Genomic DNA, 19,502 nt, shown 5'->3' with positions numbered 1-19,502 from the left:
AAGATTCCCTCCTAGTTCATCTTACCAGGATACCAATTGAAGGAGATACAAAAGGCAGAAAATCTCAGGTGGAAGGTCAAGGACTCGGGGAGGAAAAAAGCAACAAAAGTATGTGGGTAAATCTAAATGAGTATTGATGCTACAAAAAAAAGTTCTGTCTATTGTAGATTAAAATATGTATAAAATTTCAAACGTGTGACAGCAGTAACAAATTGGGAATGGACATGGTCTTTACAGATATGTAAAAGGATGTCAGTAGACTTTGCATTGTAATCTCTGAAGCAACCACTAAGACGACTAATAGAATGTGTAGCCTCCAACCTAAGGAGGAAAAGATGGAATAGTAAAAGCTAATCCAAAAGAAGGCAAGAGAAAAAAAAAAAGAGGTATAGAATAGGGGACGATTGGAAAGTAGTATATGGTAAAGGTAGCAGATTTAAGCTTTGATAACATCTCTGATTATATTCAGTTGAAATGTATCAAGTGCTCCAATTAAAGCACAGAGATGGTCAGACTGGATTTTGCAAAATAGCTATATACTCATTTCAAGATTCATATGAAACAGAAGATAAAAGTTGAAAATAAAAGAATGGAAAAAGATTCTCTATGAACACTAATCAGAAGAAAACTGGCACAGGAGATGGATATCAGAGAGACAGACCTTGATCAAGGCAGAAAAACATTTGAGATAAAGAGGGTCACTTCATAATAAAAAGTTTTTAAAATTGTGTATATATACTACGACAGCTGAAATGTATATACACAACAAAAGTTGACAGCTGCAAAGAGAAATACACAAATCTGTTTTCTGAGTGGAATGTAGCCAATAGAACAAGCAGACCAAAAAGCCACAGAAGAGTGTCTTTTTATGTAATCTGGATATGAATACAAATATAAAAGATTGATGATTGTAAAAGTTAAAATTATTCCTATTCTTTGTCTTGCCTTTTCACATCCTTAATGGAGTCTTTTGATGAACAAGTTTTTAATTTTAATATAAATCAACTTTGCATGTCTTTTCCTTTATGGTGAAACTTTTTGAATTCCAAGAAATTTTTGCTTATCCCTAAGGTCGTAAAGATATTCTCTTTGAATTATTCTCTAGAAGCTTGTTTTAACCTTTCACATTTCGTTGTACAATTCACCTGTAATGGATAATGGGTGTGTATGAGATAGAAGTCAAGGGGTCCCTGGCTGGCTCAGTCTGTGGAGTATGTGACTCTTAATCTCGGGGTCGTAAGTTTGAGCCCCATGTTGGATATAGAGATTACTTAAAAATAAAATGTTTTAGGGGCGCCTGGGTGGCTCAGTTGGTTAAGCGATTGACTTCGGCTTGGGTCATGATCTCGCAGTTTGTGAGTTTGAGCCCCGTGTTGGGCTCTGTGCTGACAGCTCAGAGCCTGGAGCCTACTTCAGATTCTGTGTTTCCCCCTCTCTCTACCCCTCTCCTACTCATGCTCTGTGTCTATCTCTCAATAATAAATAAACGTTAAAAAAATTTTTTTAATAAATAAATAAATAAATAAATAAATAAAATGTTTTAAAAAAGAAAAAAGTCAAGGTATATCCCCCCCCCCACCCCATTTGGAATATCCAGTTGACCCAGATCATCCTTTCCTGCTCCTCTGTAGTACTATCTTTGTCATTACATGTAGTGTCTATGATTTCCAGTCTGTCTCAGCAGTATCTTCTCTGTTTTCTTGGTCTCTTTATCCTTGTACTGTTAATATAGAACTGCTGATATTTGGTTGTATATGTCCTCTAAGCTTGTTATTCCTCAAGATTGCCTTGGCTTTTACTTTTTCCCATTCCCATATAAATTTTAAACCAAGCTTTTGCAAAAATTACAAAGTATAGCCAATGTTTTCTGAGTACAAAGCAGTGAAATTGGAACTTCATTACAAAATGAAACAAAATATCCTTGCCACCCAGAAATTTAAGATGTCCTTGTCAGGCTGCCTGGGTGGCTCAGTTGGTTGAGCATATGACTCTGGATTTCAGCTTGGATCATGATCCTAGGGTCATGGGATCGAGCCCTACATTGGGCTCCGTGCTGAGCATGGAACCTGCTTAAAAGATTCTCTCTCCCACTACCCCTCTCCTCTACTCGCAGTCTCTCGCTCAAAAAAAAAAAGATTAAAGAAAAAAGACATGTTCGTTAAACAGGTCTTGCATTGAAACATCATTAATTACTAAAGTAAGAGAGCGAAACTAGATGAATTTAGGGTCTAAGATGGTAGCAGGATAGCAGAGTGAAGCTAAGGAAAATAGGAAGAATTCATTCAACAAATATTTGGGAACCTGTATGCCAGATTGCGTGGACATTGCTCTTGTGGAGCTCATACTCAGTTAAGCAGCATTTTACAAGAATAAGATGTGTTTCTCTAGTTTGGAGAGTTAACGATCAGCTTGGTTATAGGTTGAGTTCAGTGAGAAAAACAGCATACTAGGTGAACCATTGGAAAGGTCTTTCTAAGTATGACGTGAAAGTTAGAAGCTATAAAGAAAAGACTGACCATAAAAATAAAATAAAATATTATGCCTGGAAAACATTACCATAAACAAAACAAAACTGCAAATGTGAGGATTGTGCTGTCCCTGTCATTTACAGAGGGCTAATTTCCATAATTTTTATTTTATTTTATTTTTTTAAATGTTTATTTATTTTTGAGAGAGAGACAAAGACAGAGCACAAGTGGGGAAGGTGTAGAGAGAGAGAGAAGGACACAGAGATTTTGAAGCAGGCTCCAGGCTCTGCGCTATCAGCAACAAGCCCAACCTGGGGCTCAAACTCACAAACCGTGAGATCATAATCTGAGCTAAGTCAGATGGTTAACGGACTGAGCCACCCAGGTGCTAATTTCCCTAATTTTTAAAGAGCCTTTCCATACCAATAAGACAAAGCTCCAACAGGAAATGGACATAGGCTATTGGGAGTTCCATAGAGAAAGAATTACAAATGGCTTTTAAACATGAAAAAAAAAGGCGCTCACCCTTATTCATGCAAAGAAAGATGCCTTTTAGTTTTCAGTCCAGATATTGGCACCTATTAATATTTGATAACCTGTAGTAGTGAGAAGCTGGGGAAACAGGTGTACTTATGCTTTGCTGGAAGGAGAGTTAATTAGTGTAACTTCTGTGGAAAGTTTGGTATTTCACAAAATTTCAAATACATATACCTAAATGTCAGTGGCAAAACGTATAAACAAATTATAGTTGCAGTCATAGGGTGAAATAGTGTAAAGCCTTAAAAATGAGAATACTTTATGCCAATATGAATTGGTCTCCAGATTGTGTTGTTAAATGTGGAAAGTGCAGAACATTGTACTGTACCCAGTGTGTAGAGTATGCTGCCATTTATATAATAAAAGGAGATAGTAAATACATATGTGTACAAATAGGTATATCAGTGTAGGCTTAGCCTATTTCTGGAAGGAGACCTAAGAAAACTAGTAACACTACCGTCTAGCGTGGGAGTCAGTTTTTTTGCTATATGCTTTTTGATACCTGTTTAATTTTTGTTCTTTGTGAATGTATTACTTTAAAAAGGCAAAACATTAAAAAAAAAAAAGGCAAAACATTTAAGAGCAGTTATACAGAAGAAAATCTGTAAGAAAGTTGTGATAACCCTGGCAAATTTACCTGGCCTTTAGGGTTTTAACCAAGAAGATTTGGAAGAGGAAAAAAGTGAAATCCAGGTAAAAGAAGCAGAAGATTCAGATTCTGATGATAACATAAAGAGAGGAAAACAGTAAGTTTGTTTTATTTTATTTTTTTAATTTGTTAAAGAGAACTTAAAAAATGAAGGTTAGAACCTATCAAACTTTGTTTTTTCTTATTTTGGTTCCTTATTAAGTGTAGGAAAGAACCTGTTCCATTTTTCTTTTACTTCTCTATATACAGCGCTGTCTGAAAATCTGTTTACTTTTGTTATTTTTTTCATTTGCCCTGTGCTCAGCTGTCTTGATTTGTGGGGTTATATGGTGTCACCTTCACCAAGTAAGCTCTTGACTTACTGAAAAATAACCTAATAATTAGAATACATTTTTTTTTTTTTTTTTTTTTTGAGAGAAAAGCTGACTTTGGGATCCCAGGGGCAATAAGGTAAAGTTTTAGCTACAAAATATTAGTCGATTGAATTTCACATACTTTTGTGAGACGGTTGGAATCTGTGTTCAGAGAAGTCTGGTATCTTGAAAGGTGCCAAATTCTAATAAGTACTTGCGCTTTAGAAGAAAGTAGCATTTCATGGAGTTAGAATTAAGAAAGTTGGTGGTTATTAACTGTGACAAAAGGAAATATGTATAAAGGGGGTTTGTATTTCACTTGATTTTGTGTTGCTGCTTAGTATGGACTTTCTGTCGGATTTCGAGATGATGTTGCAGCGGAAGAAGAGCATGAGCGGCAAGCGCAGACGGAATCGTGATGGCGGTACTTTCATCAGTGACGCCGATGACGTAGTGAGTGCCATGATCGTCAAGATGAATGAAGCTGCCGAGGTGAGATGGACCCCTGCCAGCCCCCTCTTGCCTTTCCTCGCTTGATTTGTTGTGTGGCCTTTTCAGGGAAGGGAAAGAAAAAGTAGCTGGCGATCGTGTAGCTGAAATAAGACTGAACATGGGTGTTCAATTGTTGAAATAAATGTATTGATAGGAGTATATTATCTTGTTTTCTGTGTTGGTAGAATTTGAAATTTTCTGTAATTCAAATAGGAGAAAGCATCCAAGTAAACAAGAACAGTAACATTGTTCCCCTAAATTTGTAATTGGTCAGGCTAATTACTCTGATAGTTTTGTAGGTTTGACAGAATTTGGGGTTCTACAAAAAAGCGTATTATCCTTTCTTGTAGAAAAAATTGTTACCCCGCGAAATTGCTGCCTTATTTTAAAGTTTAGGGGGCACCTGGGTGGCTCAGTCAGGTAAAGCATCCAGCTCTTGATCTCAGCTCAGGTCTTGATCTCAGGGTCATGAATTCAAGCCCTGCCTTGGGCTCTATGCTAGGGGTGAAGCCAATAAATACTGCTGCTTGAAAAATCTTTTTCTTCCTGGATAGGAAGACAGACAGTTGAACAATCAAAAAAAGCCAGCACTGAAAAAATTAACTTTATTGCCGACTGTGGTCATGCACCTTAAGAAGTAAGTATTGTGTTTTCTTGAAAAACTTTTTTCCTTTTAATGGAATAATATTCAAACTATGTACCAGTGTTCTAGAGATGTTAAAGAATGACTGTCTTCGGGGCGCCTGGATGGCGCAGTCGGTTAAGCGTCCGACTTCAGCCAGGTCACGATCTCGCGGTCCGTGAGTTCGAGCCCCGCGTCAGGCTCTGGGCTGATGGCTCAGAGCCTGGAGCCTGTTTCCGATTCTGTGTCTCCCTCTCTCTCTGCCCCTCCCCCGTTCATGCTCTGTCTCTCTCTGTCCCAAAAATAAATAAAAAAAAAAAAAAGAAAAAAAAAGAATGACTGTCTTCTATCAATTCACAGAAAAATAGTAATGAATAGAATCTCCTGAATCATGTTACTTCCTCACAGATCTTTAACCTTTGCTCCCTGATACAAACAATCTGTTGCTTCCTCACAGATCTTTAACCTTTGCTCCCTTTGCAAACTGATACTAAGGAAAGAAAAGCACATAAACTACTGCCTTCATTCTTTATAGACCGTCTTATCTTGAGTCTGGTAAAGTTGCATCTCCTTTACCGGTGTGGCGGAGAGCAGAGCAGATTCTGAGGGACTACTTGAAACATATATTGTAGAGTCTTATATGACCAGTTATTATCATGAAGTATGTCACTGGTCCTTCTGGAATAAGGACCTTTTTATGGTAGATCCTTGTCATGAGGCTCTTCCATTGGTGTACTCATATTCCTGACTCACTTTGTTTTCTCCTTGAACCTAACCATAGCCAACAGCATAGGCTAGAACTTTCCACTAGAAAATTGCTGCCTTAATCCCAAGAAGCAGTTTTCTGTTGCAGATTTCATATATGTAATATTGTCATAATATGTCAATAGAGTAATTGATTCTGTACATAAAATGGAATTTAAATATTTGTATTTCTTTGGGATTTTTTTTTCTGCTAAGAGAATAATATTCTCCTTGGTGTCCTGCAAAGAATAGCACAGTTCTGGGTTCTCTATCACCTAACTAGTTTGAGAATCTCTGAACATTATTATTTTTTTTTCAGTTGTAATAATTGGAGCTTACTGTCTGTACCATTCATATCAACATTAACCTATCTTGTATAATTCATGTTTTTAACAAATGATCTTTGCCTCTCAAATCTGTTTTTAAAGTAGGAACTACATTTCATACTGCTTTTGAAATAGGATGAAATAATGTATATGAGTAACTTTAAAAGTAGTTTTTGGGGGCGCTTGGGTGGCTCAGTTGGTTAAGCATCCGACTTCGGCTCAGGTCATGATCTCATGGTCCGTGAGTTCGAGCCCCGCGTTGGGCTCTGTGCTGCCAGCTCAGAGCCTGGAGCCTGCTTCGGATTCTGTGTCTCCCTCTCTCTCTGCCCCTCCCCTGTTCATGCTCTGTCTCTCTGTGTCTCAAAAATAAACAAACATTAAAAAAAATAGATAGATAGATAGATAAATAAATAAATAAATAAATAAAGTAGGTTTTGGAAATTTCACTAAACATATAAGAAAATCCAGAGAAAGCTACAGTGCAACCAAGGTTCATAGACTTGACTTTTTTTTTAATTACTGCAGGCAAGACCTTAAAGAAACATTTATTGACAGCGGTGTGATGTCTGCCATCAAAGAATGGCTCTCCCCTCTACCGGATAGGAGTTTGCCAGCACTAAAGATTCGAGAGGAGCTGTTGAAGATTCTACAAGAGGTTAGAGGCGGATAATTTGACTGTATGCTCCTCTAATTGTCTGTTGTGGTTTGTATAATTACAACCTCTGTGTTTTACCGTATGTTCTTATACATTCTCTCTGACATAGTCTGTCGGAACAGGGGTTTCATGTATATGTGTTTAGTAGGAACATATCAAATAAAATGCGCATAAAAAGGAAGGCCTTTTAAAATTTCATGTAACTATAGAATTGAAAGAAAAAGATCTTGGAGTTGCGGTTGTTTATCTGAGAGTAATCATACAGTAGTGGACATGTTCTGGGGAGGCACTTGAAGTAGAACAGGCACCAACTTCAGTCAGATAAACTTGCATGTGAGTCTTGAGCTGGGCTGCCTTTATGTGGCTGTGACACCTTGGGCAGGCTACTTAACTTCTGAAGGAATTCCCAAGGAACTTCCTTTGTGCCAGGTGTTCATACATGTTTTGGTTCATTTATTCCTCACGACAAACCTGCAAGGTAGGTGTATTGTCTTCATTCTACAGATGAGGAAATTAAGACTTGGAGAAGTTAAATGACTTGTCCAAGGTCACATAACTAGCAGATGGCTATGCTTGGGTTCAGACTGATTCAGAGGCCTGTATTGACTCTTGTTTTAAACTACTAACCTCTGAGTGTGGTTAGTATACATTTTCTCACATTAAGTTTTACTTTGACTCAGTATAATACGGAACTCTCAACTTTTGATGTGAACACAGAGTATCTTTGTGTTCAATGTCTGCAGATCCTGAAAATGGATTTTTTGTTACTCTGTTGTGAATGAACCAGACCTTGGAGGTCCTCTAGAGTAGATTGGCAGGACTCCCAGCTTCTGAGTGATTAATGTGTATGTATGTGTTTATGTTCCCCAGCTACCTAGTGTGAGCCAGGAGACCCTGAAGCATAGTGGGATTGGACGAGCAGTGATGTATCTCTATAAACACCCCAAGGAATCAAGGTCCAACAAGGATATGGCAGGGAAATTAATCAGTATGTACATTTTGCTTTTTGTTTGTTGTGTTTGTGTATATCAGAAAGACATGTATATATAACTATATTTTTGTCAAGATTCATTTAAAATGAGTTCATAAAGTAGAATAGAAAATTTTTTGGTAATTTCTTATAGGTACCAGGTTTTTTTTTAACCCTTAGACTTCAAATGTTTCTCAGCAGATTTAAGTATGCTGTCGATATTAAAGATAGCAAGTGAAAAGTTGTCTAAGCCTGGATCAAGAGCATGTATAGAGAGGGGTTAGTGTACAGGCCCTAGAGTCAGTCATACCTGGGTTCAAATCCTTACTGCATATCCTTAGGCAAGTGATTTAAGCTCTAAGCCTTGGTTTCCTCCTCTGTAAAATAATTATGTATTCACTTAAGTAAAAGTTACATGAGAGGATATATATAAAGCATGGTGCTTAGCACATAGTAAGTCCTCAAGAAATGTTAGCCACTAATGCTATTGTTGTTAACTTTTATAATGATCTCCAAAGCCTTTTGCATGTTCTATTTAATGATACCAGAGAAATCCAGGAGTCTGGATGAAATTCATCTAATCTGTTACCATATCATTTATGAAATCTTTCAGTTTTAAGAATGAAACCATGTGTGTTTTCATCGTTCTCCTTAACTCTTCCTGTGCTCTGTGTTGGAAAGGAATGTTTTAAACTTCAAGGGTATATCAAAAAATAACTACTCCTCTATGTGAATACAGTAATTATTTTTCTCCTCAACTTCTGAGATTATCAAAACTTTTTGAGAGAAATTTATTTTTTGTTATAAATCAGAGAAATGTTACATTTTTGATCTTGTTAATAATTTGTAGTGCGCTATTGTATGAGAACTTTTATGCATTAGTTCTCAACTCTGATTTTGCCCTCTGCTTAGAGAAACAGAGTATTTCCAGTGATACCCATGACTTACTGTAACAGTGATTCTGAATCCAGTAGTGGGGTCGGTGGGTCTGTGTATATAAAGATACATAGGCCCCCTGAGACCCCCTGCTCCCTTCTTACTTGATAACACCTATCTTCTGTGTGTGAAGTTTTCCTGCTTGTTTTGATAGTGTATTAAGTGGAACATTATGTTGAGGACAAAAACGTCAGTTGGCACTTCTGGACTTTCAATGACTAAACAGTGGGCATGTAGTAGTTTTCTTCATGGTCACGTCCCTGTAGTAGCTTTCTTAGATTTCATGAAATCTAGATTCTACACTGCACTATTAAAATGCAATTTTTGAAGATGTAGACCATTTGACAATTTGACTTGTTTTTGGTTAAAATAGGAACGTGGAAGAATTTGAAGATTTTCTATTTTCAGTAAATTGTTAGAAATTAGGCAATGAAATGTCAGCACTGCTAGTGATGACTATCAGAGCGAGTCAGGTGTTACTTTTTGTAAACCTCTGTAGTGGTTATAGAATGACTTTTTTACCCTGAATTTTCTGAATCAGCTGAAGCTGGTGATTATACTGGTATTATGTGCTGCATATATCCTGAAATGATCTTGAAACAATGGTATCTTTAGGGAAAGAATATTCTAAATGCCTGGAATGTTACATCACGCTGGGGTGTGATTGTTTCAGGGAATGGTAGCAGAAATGCTGTTTTGTGGTCTAAACAATCGATTTTTCCTTGTGACAGATGAATGGTCTCGGCCTATATTTGGTCTTACCTCAAACTACAAAGGTATGACAAGAGAAGAAAGAGAGCAGAGAGATCTAGAACAAATGCCTCAACGACGGAGAATGAACAGGTATGAGTAAGCAGAGTAAATATTATTGCAGTAATGCCGTTGTTTTGTAAATAAGATCAATAAGAATCCTGCAAGATGATAGCATTTTGTCTTTTCTGTCACCTTGATATGTCTGTGTAGATCACACCCTTTTAGTTTAAATGTGGTACTCTACCATGAAGGCCCACACTCCCTCCTTTTTTGGTTCCATCTGATGGAATGTGGCATCTGCCACAGTTTCAAAGGTTGCTTGTACAAAAAAACCTTTCCCTTTCTCAGGCCCATTTTCAAATTCTTAGAAAAAAATTGTTACTGGTTCATTTTGTATCAACAAACCGGATATAGTTGCATCCAGGATGGCAGGGTTATAAGTGACAAAAATGGCAATTACTACTTACCCATGATGAAACCTGGTATACAAATGATCATTAAAAAGAGTAGTACTTCCACAAGATTAGAAGTAATCCCAGATCCGGTGTAAGGGAACTACCTGTGGTCTAAAAGTTGGCTTTGCTGTTCTTTTGTTAAATGATTCTGACCTTCCTGGTATCTCATGGATTACTTTTTTCACAGCACTGGTGGCCAGACACCCCGAAGAGACCTGGAAAAGGTGCTGACAGGAGAAGAAAAGTAAGTTTTCTTATTGTATTTTCTTCTTAGATGTCACGTAGAAAATCTTCTGCTTGCTGCTTTGTTTTAAGAAAGATTACAAAGGGGACCATGTTATGTTCACATTGGTGGGGGATGATTTTCAGTTTAGCATTTATTGAATATCCCCAAATACACTGGTACTCTGGAGGATAGAAGATTGAGAAATAGTTCATTCAGTAAAGATTTTGTTGCTGCTTGCTCCATGCTAGACTCTGTTAAGCTGTGGGAATACAAAATTGAATTAAAGATAGTCCATGCTCATAAAAATGTCTGTAGAGGGATTATAGGCAAAGGGCAGAGCTTACATGAAGATATGGGGTTATTGTGCAAGGCCCATTTAAGGGATGGCAAGTAGACTGAAGTGGTTGGGTAGTAGTCTGGTGCCTGAGATGGTGGAAGATAAGGTTGGAAGTGTAGATGTGGGCCAAATTTTGAAGGTGAGGAATTATTACTTCTGTGATTCTGTAGAAAGTGAGCAGAGACGGGAAATTGTCAGATTGGATTTGGAGTGCTGATGCTGCCGGCATCGTGGTGTAGGGTGGGTTGGAAGGCAGAGGAACTGAAGGCAGTGAAAGAGTTCAACTAAGGTGGTATTGGGGAAGCAGAAGGTTAGAAGACTTATTATTAGCAGGGGCAGAATTGCCAAGAGTTTGTGACTCTGTGGGTGGGGAGTTTGGCTAGAGTTGAAGACACCAACCACAATTTTACTGCAAGTAACTGAGACAGTGATATAACCATTTGCTCAAACGGAGAGGAAGAACAGATTTTGAGGACATAGGTGCGTTCTGGATTGAGTGTAGTTAACGTGAGATACCTAATGGGATGGATATTCCTATAAGTATCATGGGTCTGAAACTTGGATTTGGAGCTGGAGACATAATTTGATTGTCATCTCCACAGACAAGGTCGTTGAATCAAGAAAGTATAGGGTAGAAAATAAACCATAAACTGTGCCACTTTGGAAAGGGGTGTAGCCAGTGAAGGCAAGTGAGTACACTTGTCATGCATGTTGGAGAGGACCCTAGGGAAGGGAGGAGGCCATGCTAGAAAGGGGCAGTGGCAAGGGGCATGGGAAGTTGGCAGATGCTGCAGAGGGGCTTGTACAGTGAGTGTTGGCAGTGAGGCAGCACCCAGATTGCAAGAGGAGAGCGAGAGGGGCTGGAGGGTGCTTGGCGTTGTTGGTTTAGGGATAGGTTTGATGATGGGACAGACGCCAGCTTCAGGGGGTAATAGGTTATGAGAATTTTCTTTGGCTAGCCACTTAATTTATTCACGTTTTTGAAGATTGTAGAAGCTTGATGTTAAGAATAGATTAAACTAAAAAAAAAAAAAAAAAAAGAACAGATTAAACTCCGTACAAGAGAATAGAAACAATTTAGAATTTTTTTGTTCTTCTCTCCCACACCAACCTATCCACACCCATTCTCCATTTACCCCTAGGGATGGACGGCTACCTAAAAGTTGAGTGATTTGAATGCCGAGACATTTACAAATAGGCCTTAGTTTTGAAGGATGCTAGTCTTAATTTAGTCTCAAATGTGTACATAAAAAGTAACTGTACGTCACACCATCAGATGCTGGCATGGCTGCTGAGAAAGTAGCTCAAAGTAGCTCATACATTGCTGTGGGTAAAATGATACAGCTACTCTGGGAAACAGTTTGGCTGTTTCTTATAAAGTTAAACATGCAGCCACGGTATGACCCAGCACTTAAAAACTCCTGGGCATTTTCCCAGAGAAATGAACACTTGTGTTTGCACAGAAACCCGTAGATGAGCAAACAGCTTTATTCATAATAGTCAAAACTGGAAACAACCCAGATGTCCTTCAGGAAGTGAGTGGTTAAGCTGTGGTACATCCATACTATAGAATACCACCCAGCATTTAAAGGAACAAAATATTGACAGATGTAACAACTTGGATGGGTCCTCACGGTTATGTTAGTGGATGAAGCTAGTTTCTAAAGATTACATAGTGTATTCCATTTATATAACATTGTTGAAATGCAAAAATCACAGAAATGAAGAGTAGATTCGTGGTCACCAGGGGTTAGAGGCTGGGCAGATGGGGTAGGGAGGTGGATGTGTTTTTATAAAAGGGCACCAGGACAGTCCCTTGTGAATACATGAACCTGCACATGTGATAAAATTGTAAATACACTAATATACAAATAAGCGTAAGTAAAAATGGCAAAATGTAAATAAAAACTGGTGGACTGTATCAACATCAATACCCTAGTTGTGTTCTTTTTTGTCGTTGTTGGTTTTTTTTTTTTTAAGTATTTATTTTGAGAGAGCACGCAAGCGAGAGAGGGGCAGGGAGAGGGGGAGAGAATCCCAAACAGGCTCTGTGCCGTCAGTGCAGGGCTGAATCTCATGCCTGTGAGATTTAACCTGGGCCAAGATCAAGAGTCAGATGCCCAACCAACTGAGCCACCCGGGTGCCCCAGTTGTGTTCTTGTAGCATAGTTTTGCATGTTGTTATCATTGGGAGAGACACTAGATCCTTCTGTATTATTTCTTAAACCACATGTAAACCTATAATTATTTCAACTTTTAAAGACAAGAAACAAAAATTACTATATTGCATATACAAAACCACGTAAACTGCTTTATAGGCATACTCCATCTTGAGGGATCATTTTGGCTGTTTGAGTTTTCACGTGACAAGTGAACCTATGAGGAGCTCCACTGGACTAGAGAATTGGAATTTAGGGTTCTGGTGTGGGAAGCAACCTTGGAAAGGAGTGAGGCTTGACTGTGAAGCTGAGGAGAGGCTAGAAGGAATCCTGAAAATGCAGAGGAATTCAGCTTTGGGAGGGAAGTGGAAGAATTCTTAGAGTAAATGTGAGTGATAGCGAGGCCAGCTTAAGACAGCAAAGAGGGCACTTTGGGTGACCTGGGGAGGCAGAGAGGTTTGAGGCACCTGCGCAGTTAAATCAGCTGGGCCCAGCTGTGGGGGGTGCTGCATGACAGCATGCTCTTCTTCCTGTCCTCAGAGCTCTCAGACCTGGAGATCCTGGATTCTGTGCCCGTGCGAGGGTCCCCATGCCCTCAAACAAGGACTACGTTGTCAGACCTAAGTGGAATGTGGAAATGGAGTCATCCAGGGTAAGCAAGCAGGGAAATGGCAACCTGGATCTCAAGTGCACGTTACTGTTTTGTCTTTTTACTCCGTGTGTAATAACTCTTAACAGCTCTTAGGTTTATCTCATTTAAAGAGAGCTGTTTTCTGGCCTCTTAGCTAGCCAGATCACTCATTGCTTGTGAGCTTTACTTCAGACTTAAAGCAACATTATCCAGCCAGGAAGTTTCTTCTCATTAATCCCTTTGTTTCAACTGAATCTTGAAGCCTAGAGTGTTTTCATGCAGTCATTTTTTTAGAGCCATGAGAAACAACTCCCCTGCTTCTGCAGTCTTCCCCCACCCCCAACCCCCCCGCCCTTTCTCTTCAGCTGTTTTAAGTAATTCTGTTGTGAAATATTTAGGGCAGATACTTCCTCTGTCATCATTGTAAATACTACTCCGTGATCTACATTGCTCTTCAGTAATCTCTTTTTATTCTCCATTCAAACCACTCTTTCTAGCCTGGTATTCTTAAAAAGGGCCTAAGCCGATTGGAAAAGCATAAGAGGCGATTTGCAGAACAGAAACGACTCAGCAAAGTGCACCGTGCTGTCAAGTTCAGCATTGAAGGCAACAGGATGCCCCTGTAGTCCTGGCCCTACCAGAGTGTATCCGGGAGGTATCCCCAAGGAAGCATGCTCTGTGCATGGGCTTGAATTGTCAGCAGCTAGAGTGAAAACAAGTGTGCGTGTGCTTTCTTAACCAGAAAAGGCCTGGCCCACTTTTAGTTACTGAAGTAATGAACTTAACAAACACTTTGTGACTTTCAAGTCCTACTGAATGTTTAGAAATGGATATGGAAGTCGCTTCCTTTATTGGTACCCCAGGAATTCATATATAATTAAGTCCCTGATGAGCATTTGGTCTTCCTCTTACCCATTTTTATTGAAAATGCTTTTTTAGGGTCCAGGATCATAGCGGTCTGCATTACAGGCATGTGAATGTGAATGTAGCCTCTTAGTGGAAGGGAGGTGGCTTTTTCCCACATTGTCTGTGTGCATTTGAGGGCCCAGTGCATAAAGCCTTGCACTGAACTCTTAGGAGATAAATTTGATTGATGGTCAGAAATGAAAGAGTTGGGACCGTTCCTGCAGCCAGACTCACTCCCTGCTGTGCTCTGAGGTTAACAGCAGTGCCTTGTGGCAGGGTGCTCTGAAGAGTCTGAGTGTGTTGCCTTCTTGTGACTTCTCTGGGACCCCTGCTTGGGCAGCTCTTTTCACGGACTACACTCACCTCTGTGCGCGTTCGTTTTTGCTGTTCAGCTGCAGTCAAAACAAAGCACACCCTTTCTTTCTTACTGAGAATAGCTGGAAGATAGAAGAGCACTACTGCTTCAGAGCCAAGAACTTTTTCGTAACTTCCCGCCCCTTTTTTGTACTTTTACCCATAAAAATGTCCCCTGACCTCCCTTCTCTCCCTCAGCCACCCCTCTTTCTTTTACCTGGTTTTCACTGTCTTTCCCTCTTTCTATCCCTCTCCCTGGTAGTTTTTCCTCCCCAATATACTTACTTTTGAGAATTGAGAACCACAATCTGGCAAAGAAATTATAATACAGAGTCTCAGTGGCCACTCTTCTTTGGAAGCCTGTTGGTGTTTTGAAGGGCATGTGCCCTCCTCTCCCAGTATGTGACGGAGAGGCGGGAAGAGAGAAGTGACCAGCAGGAGGAGAGGGAAACTTAAGCTGAATTCCTTTCCTTCATCCCACACCCCCCAGGTCATAATGTGCCAGTATTTACCTAGGCCTGAGTCTGGCTGATAGAGTTCTGTCAGAAAACAAATACGGCATGATCCAGAAAGCTGGTGGTTTCATGTTACATTTTAGGATGTTGTCCTTAAACCACCTGATACCGTTTCCCCAGTTCAGGATGAATCCTTACAGATTCACTCAGGGCTTTCACGAACCACAGAGACACGAAGAGTACTATTAGAAAACGTATTTTCCAAGAAGAAAATTGGAGTGAGTAAATGGCTTTCAAATGAAATGCTCGTTGTTTTAAATGTCATTTTTATCTTTGAAATTACATAAGTGAATATAAAAGACTATAGAATAACCCATCCCCAAAACCCTGCTCTTCCTCAGAGTCCCCACTATTAACAGTTTGATGTGTTAAATGTATTTCCAGTAATGTTTCAAAGTTGGTTTTTTTTCTGGTTGTAATTATAGAAAAATTTGAGATTAGAAAGGGAAATTGCCCACAATTCAAAAGCAGTTTGATACCATTTTTGCCCTTTTTTTCTATTGATAACTTTCATATAATTACAATTATTCTGTATATAATTTTGGTCACTTCTCCTCGTTAAACCACCTTATAGTTTTATCACTTATAATGGATGCCTAATAGTCTATCATGTGAATATATAATTTGTTTATTTATTCCTCTGTGGTTTCTGATTTTTCACTCCTAAATAATGCAGTAACCTATACTACATTGTATGTTTATATGTTAATTTATTCCATGGAGTGCTTTTAAGATAACACTAAAATGACAAAAAGCAATGTATGTTTTTTTATAACCTTTTAAATGCAGAAAGCACAAATAAAATTACTGTCAGTTGTAATTCCACCACACCTTAATATTAACATTTTGGGTTATTTCCTTTTTGTCCTCTTTATATTGTACATAAACATTGCTGGTTTTGTGCTTTGGTATTTTTGTTTTCAAATTTTATGCAAAATTGTTATTTTATACTTTGTTGGATTTGTGTTTTACTTAACACGGTAAACATTCATTTGAGTAAACATTCTTCAGTGACTTAATATTGTGTCCAAATACAGTCGTACCATAATTTTTTAAAGCAAACCTATCTTGCTGATCTTTTAAGCTGCTTTTGGTTTTTCTCTGATAAAACAGTGCAGCATACACTTTTACTGTCCTAAGGAAGTGGTACAGAGTTGAATCAGGAGAGAGATCACTGAATTTGGCATGTTAGGTACTATATCCTGTGTGTTTCCAGGCTTGGGGAAACTAGGCATCTGCCAGCCACAAGTCTGAAAAGTTACAGGACTAGGTAGGAGTGGATTCGTGTCACCTGGGTATGTCCCATTTGAGGAGGCTAGAGGGCTCAGATTGTCAGGGTCCTGGGAGACAGTATTGGCTGGTGTGTACAGCTGCTGGGAGTTGAGTAATTGGTGCAGATCTGAGCAGGTAAGGCTTCTGATGTGGACTAACTACTAAGAATCAGGGCACATTGTCTGAAAGGAGGTCACATATCTAGGACCGTCTAGGAAATCTGGGGATTCGATAGCGTGAGAGAAGCATAGTTGTTTCTCATCTGGTAATGAATATTTATGCTAACTCAGAGTCCTAGTGCCAAGTGTTAAATTGATATAAAATAATATTTGGACGTGGGATTGTTTCAGAAAATCTAGGGTGGATGATCTACATGGCTCCTGTTCAAGACTGACAGGAGCTCCTGTGTGAGGTACACGCTGAGTCTAGAGGTGGAGTGAGACTTGGGGGGCTCCCCAGCTCAAAGGAACATCCCCACACTGGCCCCACCCCCAGAGTGTCTTCTGGGCCCTCCCTTCTTTTAGCAGTCTCAGAATTGAGCTGCACAGATGATTCAGTAGTAAACATCTGGGGAGAAGAATTAGAAAAACTCCTCTCTTTATAAACCACTCAACATTCTTAAAGATCAGAATTGTCAGTAACACTAGTCAACAAGAAGAATTGGCTCTGATCTTTGATAGAAGTGGCAGACCTTCTCAGCATTTCTAACAGTATCGATTTCTGGAGACTGCATCTCTTCAAGATGCGTAGTTGTTTCAAATAATGAAAAAAATAACCAAAACCAAATCTTAAAACTAAGAGGCTAGCAGGAACAGATGCAAGAAGTGGTAAGCCCCTTGGATCCAAGGCTTAATTTACTTTTCTTCTTGTATCCAGTATACTTATCATAAATCTGATCCGTCCCAAAGTAGTGGTAATGATGGTAACAGCTGATACTTATTTTGAGCACTGACTGTGTGCTAGTATTTGACGGTATTACCTCATTTACCTCTCCTGGCGGTCCCGAAAGTACAGACCAGGGGCCAGATTTGCCCAGGGCTACAGAACCTGCTGAGGCCAAGCAGAGATTCACTTCAAGTCTGAAACAAGAGCTCCACCGCCTGACGGGTTCGCTTTACTCATCCTCTAACCTCGTTCATCAGGCTTCATGCTTTTTCTCAGGTGACTTTCCTTGCCTCAGAAGATCAGTCATTCTTCATGCCGGCACTGTTTGAAGGTGAATATGACAAGCTGTCAGCTCCATGCTGACCTTTGAAAGGGAAAAGCATACAGTCAGAATCTAATTTGATGGAATTGCAGGGGGGATCGTAGTTTAAATCGTCCCTCTTCCATCTAGATATCTATGGACTGAGGCAAAATTTTAAAATAAGGCACAGTTCGTTACTCTTCATTGAGAGCGTTTAACGTGTACATTGCTAACGCTTGCTCTATTCCTGAGGTCACCAAAGCAGATTAATATCTCTGATTATTCCAGAGATAAGAGCCCTTTTTAACTTTCAGACAAACAGAGGTGAAAGGCAAAACTGGATTTGTGTATTTCAATAATTTGCTCTTTAATTTTTACCCCACTCTTAGTTTCAGGGGACCTCCAAGAAGGGTATCAGTCGACTGGATAAACAGATGAGAAAGTTCACAGATATCAGGAAAAAAAGCAGATCTGCACACGCAGTGAAAATCAGCATCGAGGGCAATAAAATGCCATTGTGACCTTGCCTGGGATGTGTCCCCATCTCTAAGAAATGCGCAATGGACTCTTTGGAGAAAGAAGAGGATATTTTAAATTTTTTTTTTTTAGTGTTTCTGTAAATGCTTCTGCTTGTATCAAATGTCATAGGACTTGCATTTCTCTCACTTGTATTTAAAACTGTTTGTTGTGTACTTTGTACAGAAGACTACTACTCATACTTCTATAAACTTTACACAATAAAGTTCCATTCTGGTTTTGGGGGGCTGTCTCTTCATTGTCTTAGAGGATCCATTCTCAGTGGGGGGTGAAAATTGGTTTTTGGTGAGGGAAAAAAGTCTTAAATATTACAGTGGTTTGTAAACTGTCCGTGTTCAGCCTACCTGACTGTGGCATAATAAGGAATTTGTCTGGTCTCTATCTTGGGTTCCTAACAAGGAGCTTCTAAACCGTGTGGGTGGTAGGAATGTCTTTGTGATGCTAATGAGGTGGCTCATGGTAGGCCCCTAGATAGCTTTAGGGTGGGGGCTGTTACCAGAAAGATCCACCATGTAATTTGAGGGTTGAGACTTTGGGCAGGCCTGATGCATGATTGGCGTGAGGGGATTGAGTCCAGTCACGTGCCCAATGATGTCATCGATCATGCCTGCGTAGTGAAACCCCAGTTAAGAACTCCTGACCCGGAAGCTCACTGGGGCTTCCTGATGGGTGAGCACACTGAGCTGAGATGGTGATGTGCCTTCATTCCACAAGGAGAGTGTGTGGAAGCTGTCTCCTCCCAGAACTTGCCCTGTGTGTCTTCATTTCGTTGGTCTTCCTTTGTAATAAAAATGATCATAAACATAGTGCTTTCCTGAGTTCTGGTGGTCATTTTAGCAAATTTTTGAACCTGAGGGGTTCATGGAAACCCCCAGATTTGTAACCAGTTAGTTAAAAGTGGGCATGGACCCACTTGCTGCTGGCATCCAAAATGGGGGCAGTATTGTGGAAGACTGAGCCCTTAAACCTTGGGGAGTGCAGTGCTAACTCCCAAGTGGTTAGCGTCAGAATTGAATCGCAGTACCCTAGTTGGGGTTGAAAGGAAATACCAACAAAATCTTATTTCTTACTGTTTGTCTTGTTAGGGAAACTTTAATTACTTGATTTTAATTAATTTACATAGATGTTTTCTCCTGGGAAGGGTGCTATAATGAAAAACAGGGTGAGAAATACTGCCGTTAGAGGAAATGTGGATATAACTGAAAATTACTGTGCCAGTTACTGATGGCAGTTGGGCAGTTGGGATAGATAATTATAGTTTGTGGCTGTATTTTGTTTTTGTGATACTTTGAACTTACTTTAGTAGTCTCTAGATTTAATTATGAAGAATCTTTAATTAGTCAAAATGACTAAACCCAAGAACCAGTAATTCTTTTTTATTTTTTACATTTTATTTATTTTTGAGAGAGCACAAGTGGG

At 39.4% G+C, this 19,502-nt stretch overlaps 1 protein-coding gene across 4 annotated transcripts in view; it reads left to right on the top strand.

Annotated features, from left to right (window-relative positions):
* The window catches only part of IWS1 (interacts with SUPT6H, CTD assembly factor 1), a 41,167-nt gene extending 22,861 nt beyond the window's left edge, over positions 1 to 18,306 (top strand). For 3 of the 4 annotated variants that reach the window (XM_047083029.1, XM_047083028.1, XM_047083027.1), the window contains exons 6-14: positions 3,654 to 3,751; positions 4,349 to 4,499; positions 5,054 to 5,136; positions 6,717 to 6,846; positions 7,717 to 7,834; positions 9,484 to 9,595; positions 10,148 to 10,204; positions 13,223 to 13,334; positions 17,936 to 18,306. In XM_047083029.1, the coding sequence (XP_046938985.1) occupies positions 3,654 to 3,751; positions 4,349 to 4,499; positions 5,054 to 5,136; positions 6,717 to 6,846; positions 7,717 to 7,834; positions 9,484 to 9,595; positions 10,148 to 10,204; positions 13,223 to 13,334; positions 17,936 to 18,067 (993 nt within the window). In that variant the 3' untranslated portion in view covers positions 18,068 to 18,306. Of the gene's footprint in view, positions 1 to 3,653; positions 3,752 to 4,348; positions 4,500 to 5,053; positions 5,137 to 6,716; positions 6,847 to 7,716; positions 7,835 to 9,483; positions 9,596 to 10,147; positions 10,205 to 13,222; positions 13,335 to 17,935 lie in introns of those variants that run through there. The other variant, XR_006962659.1, reaches the window with a different exon arrangement.
* Positions 18,307 to 19,502: the final 1,196 nt, after the last annotated feature.

This window comes from Lynx rufus, unplaced genomic scaffold, assembly GCF_022079265.1.
Source record: "Lynx rufus isolate CCGP_SWC_20201006 ecotype Redwood Valley unplaced genomic scaffold, mLynRuf1.p SCAF_2, whole genome shotgun sequence".
In the NCBI taxonomy this organism is placed as follows: domain Eukaryota; kingdom Metazoa; phylum Chordata; class Mammalia; order Carnivora; family Felidae; genus Lynx; species Lynx rufus.
Note: the sequence above shows the minus strand (reverse complement) of the source record. Positions and strands in the feature narration are given on the sequence as shown.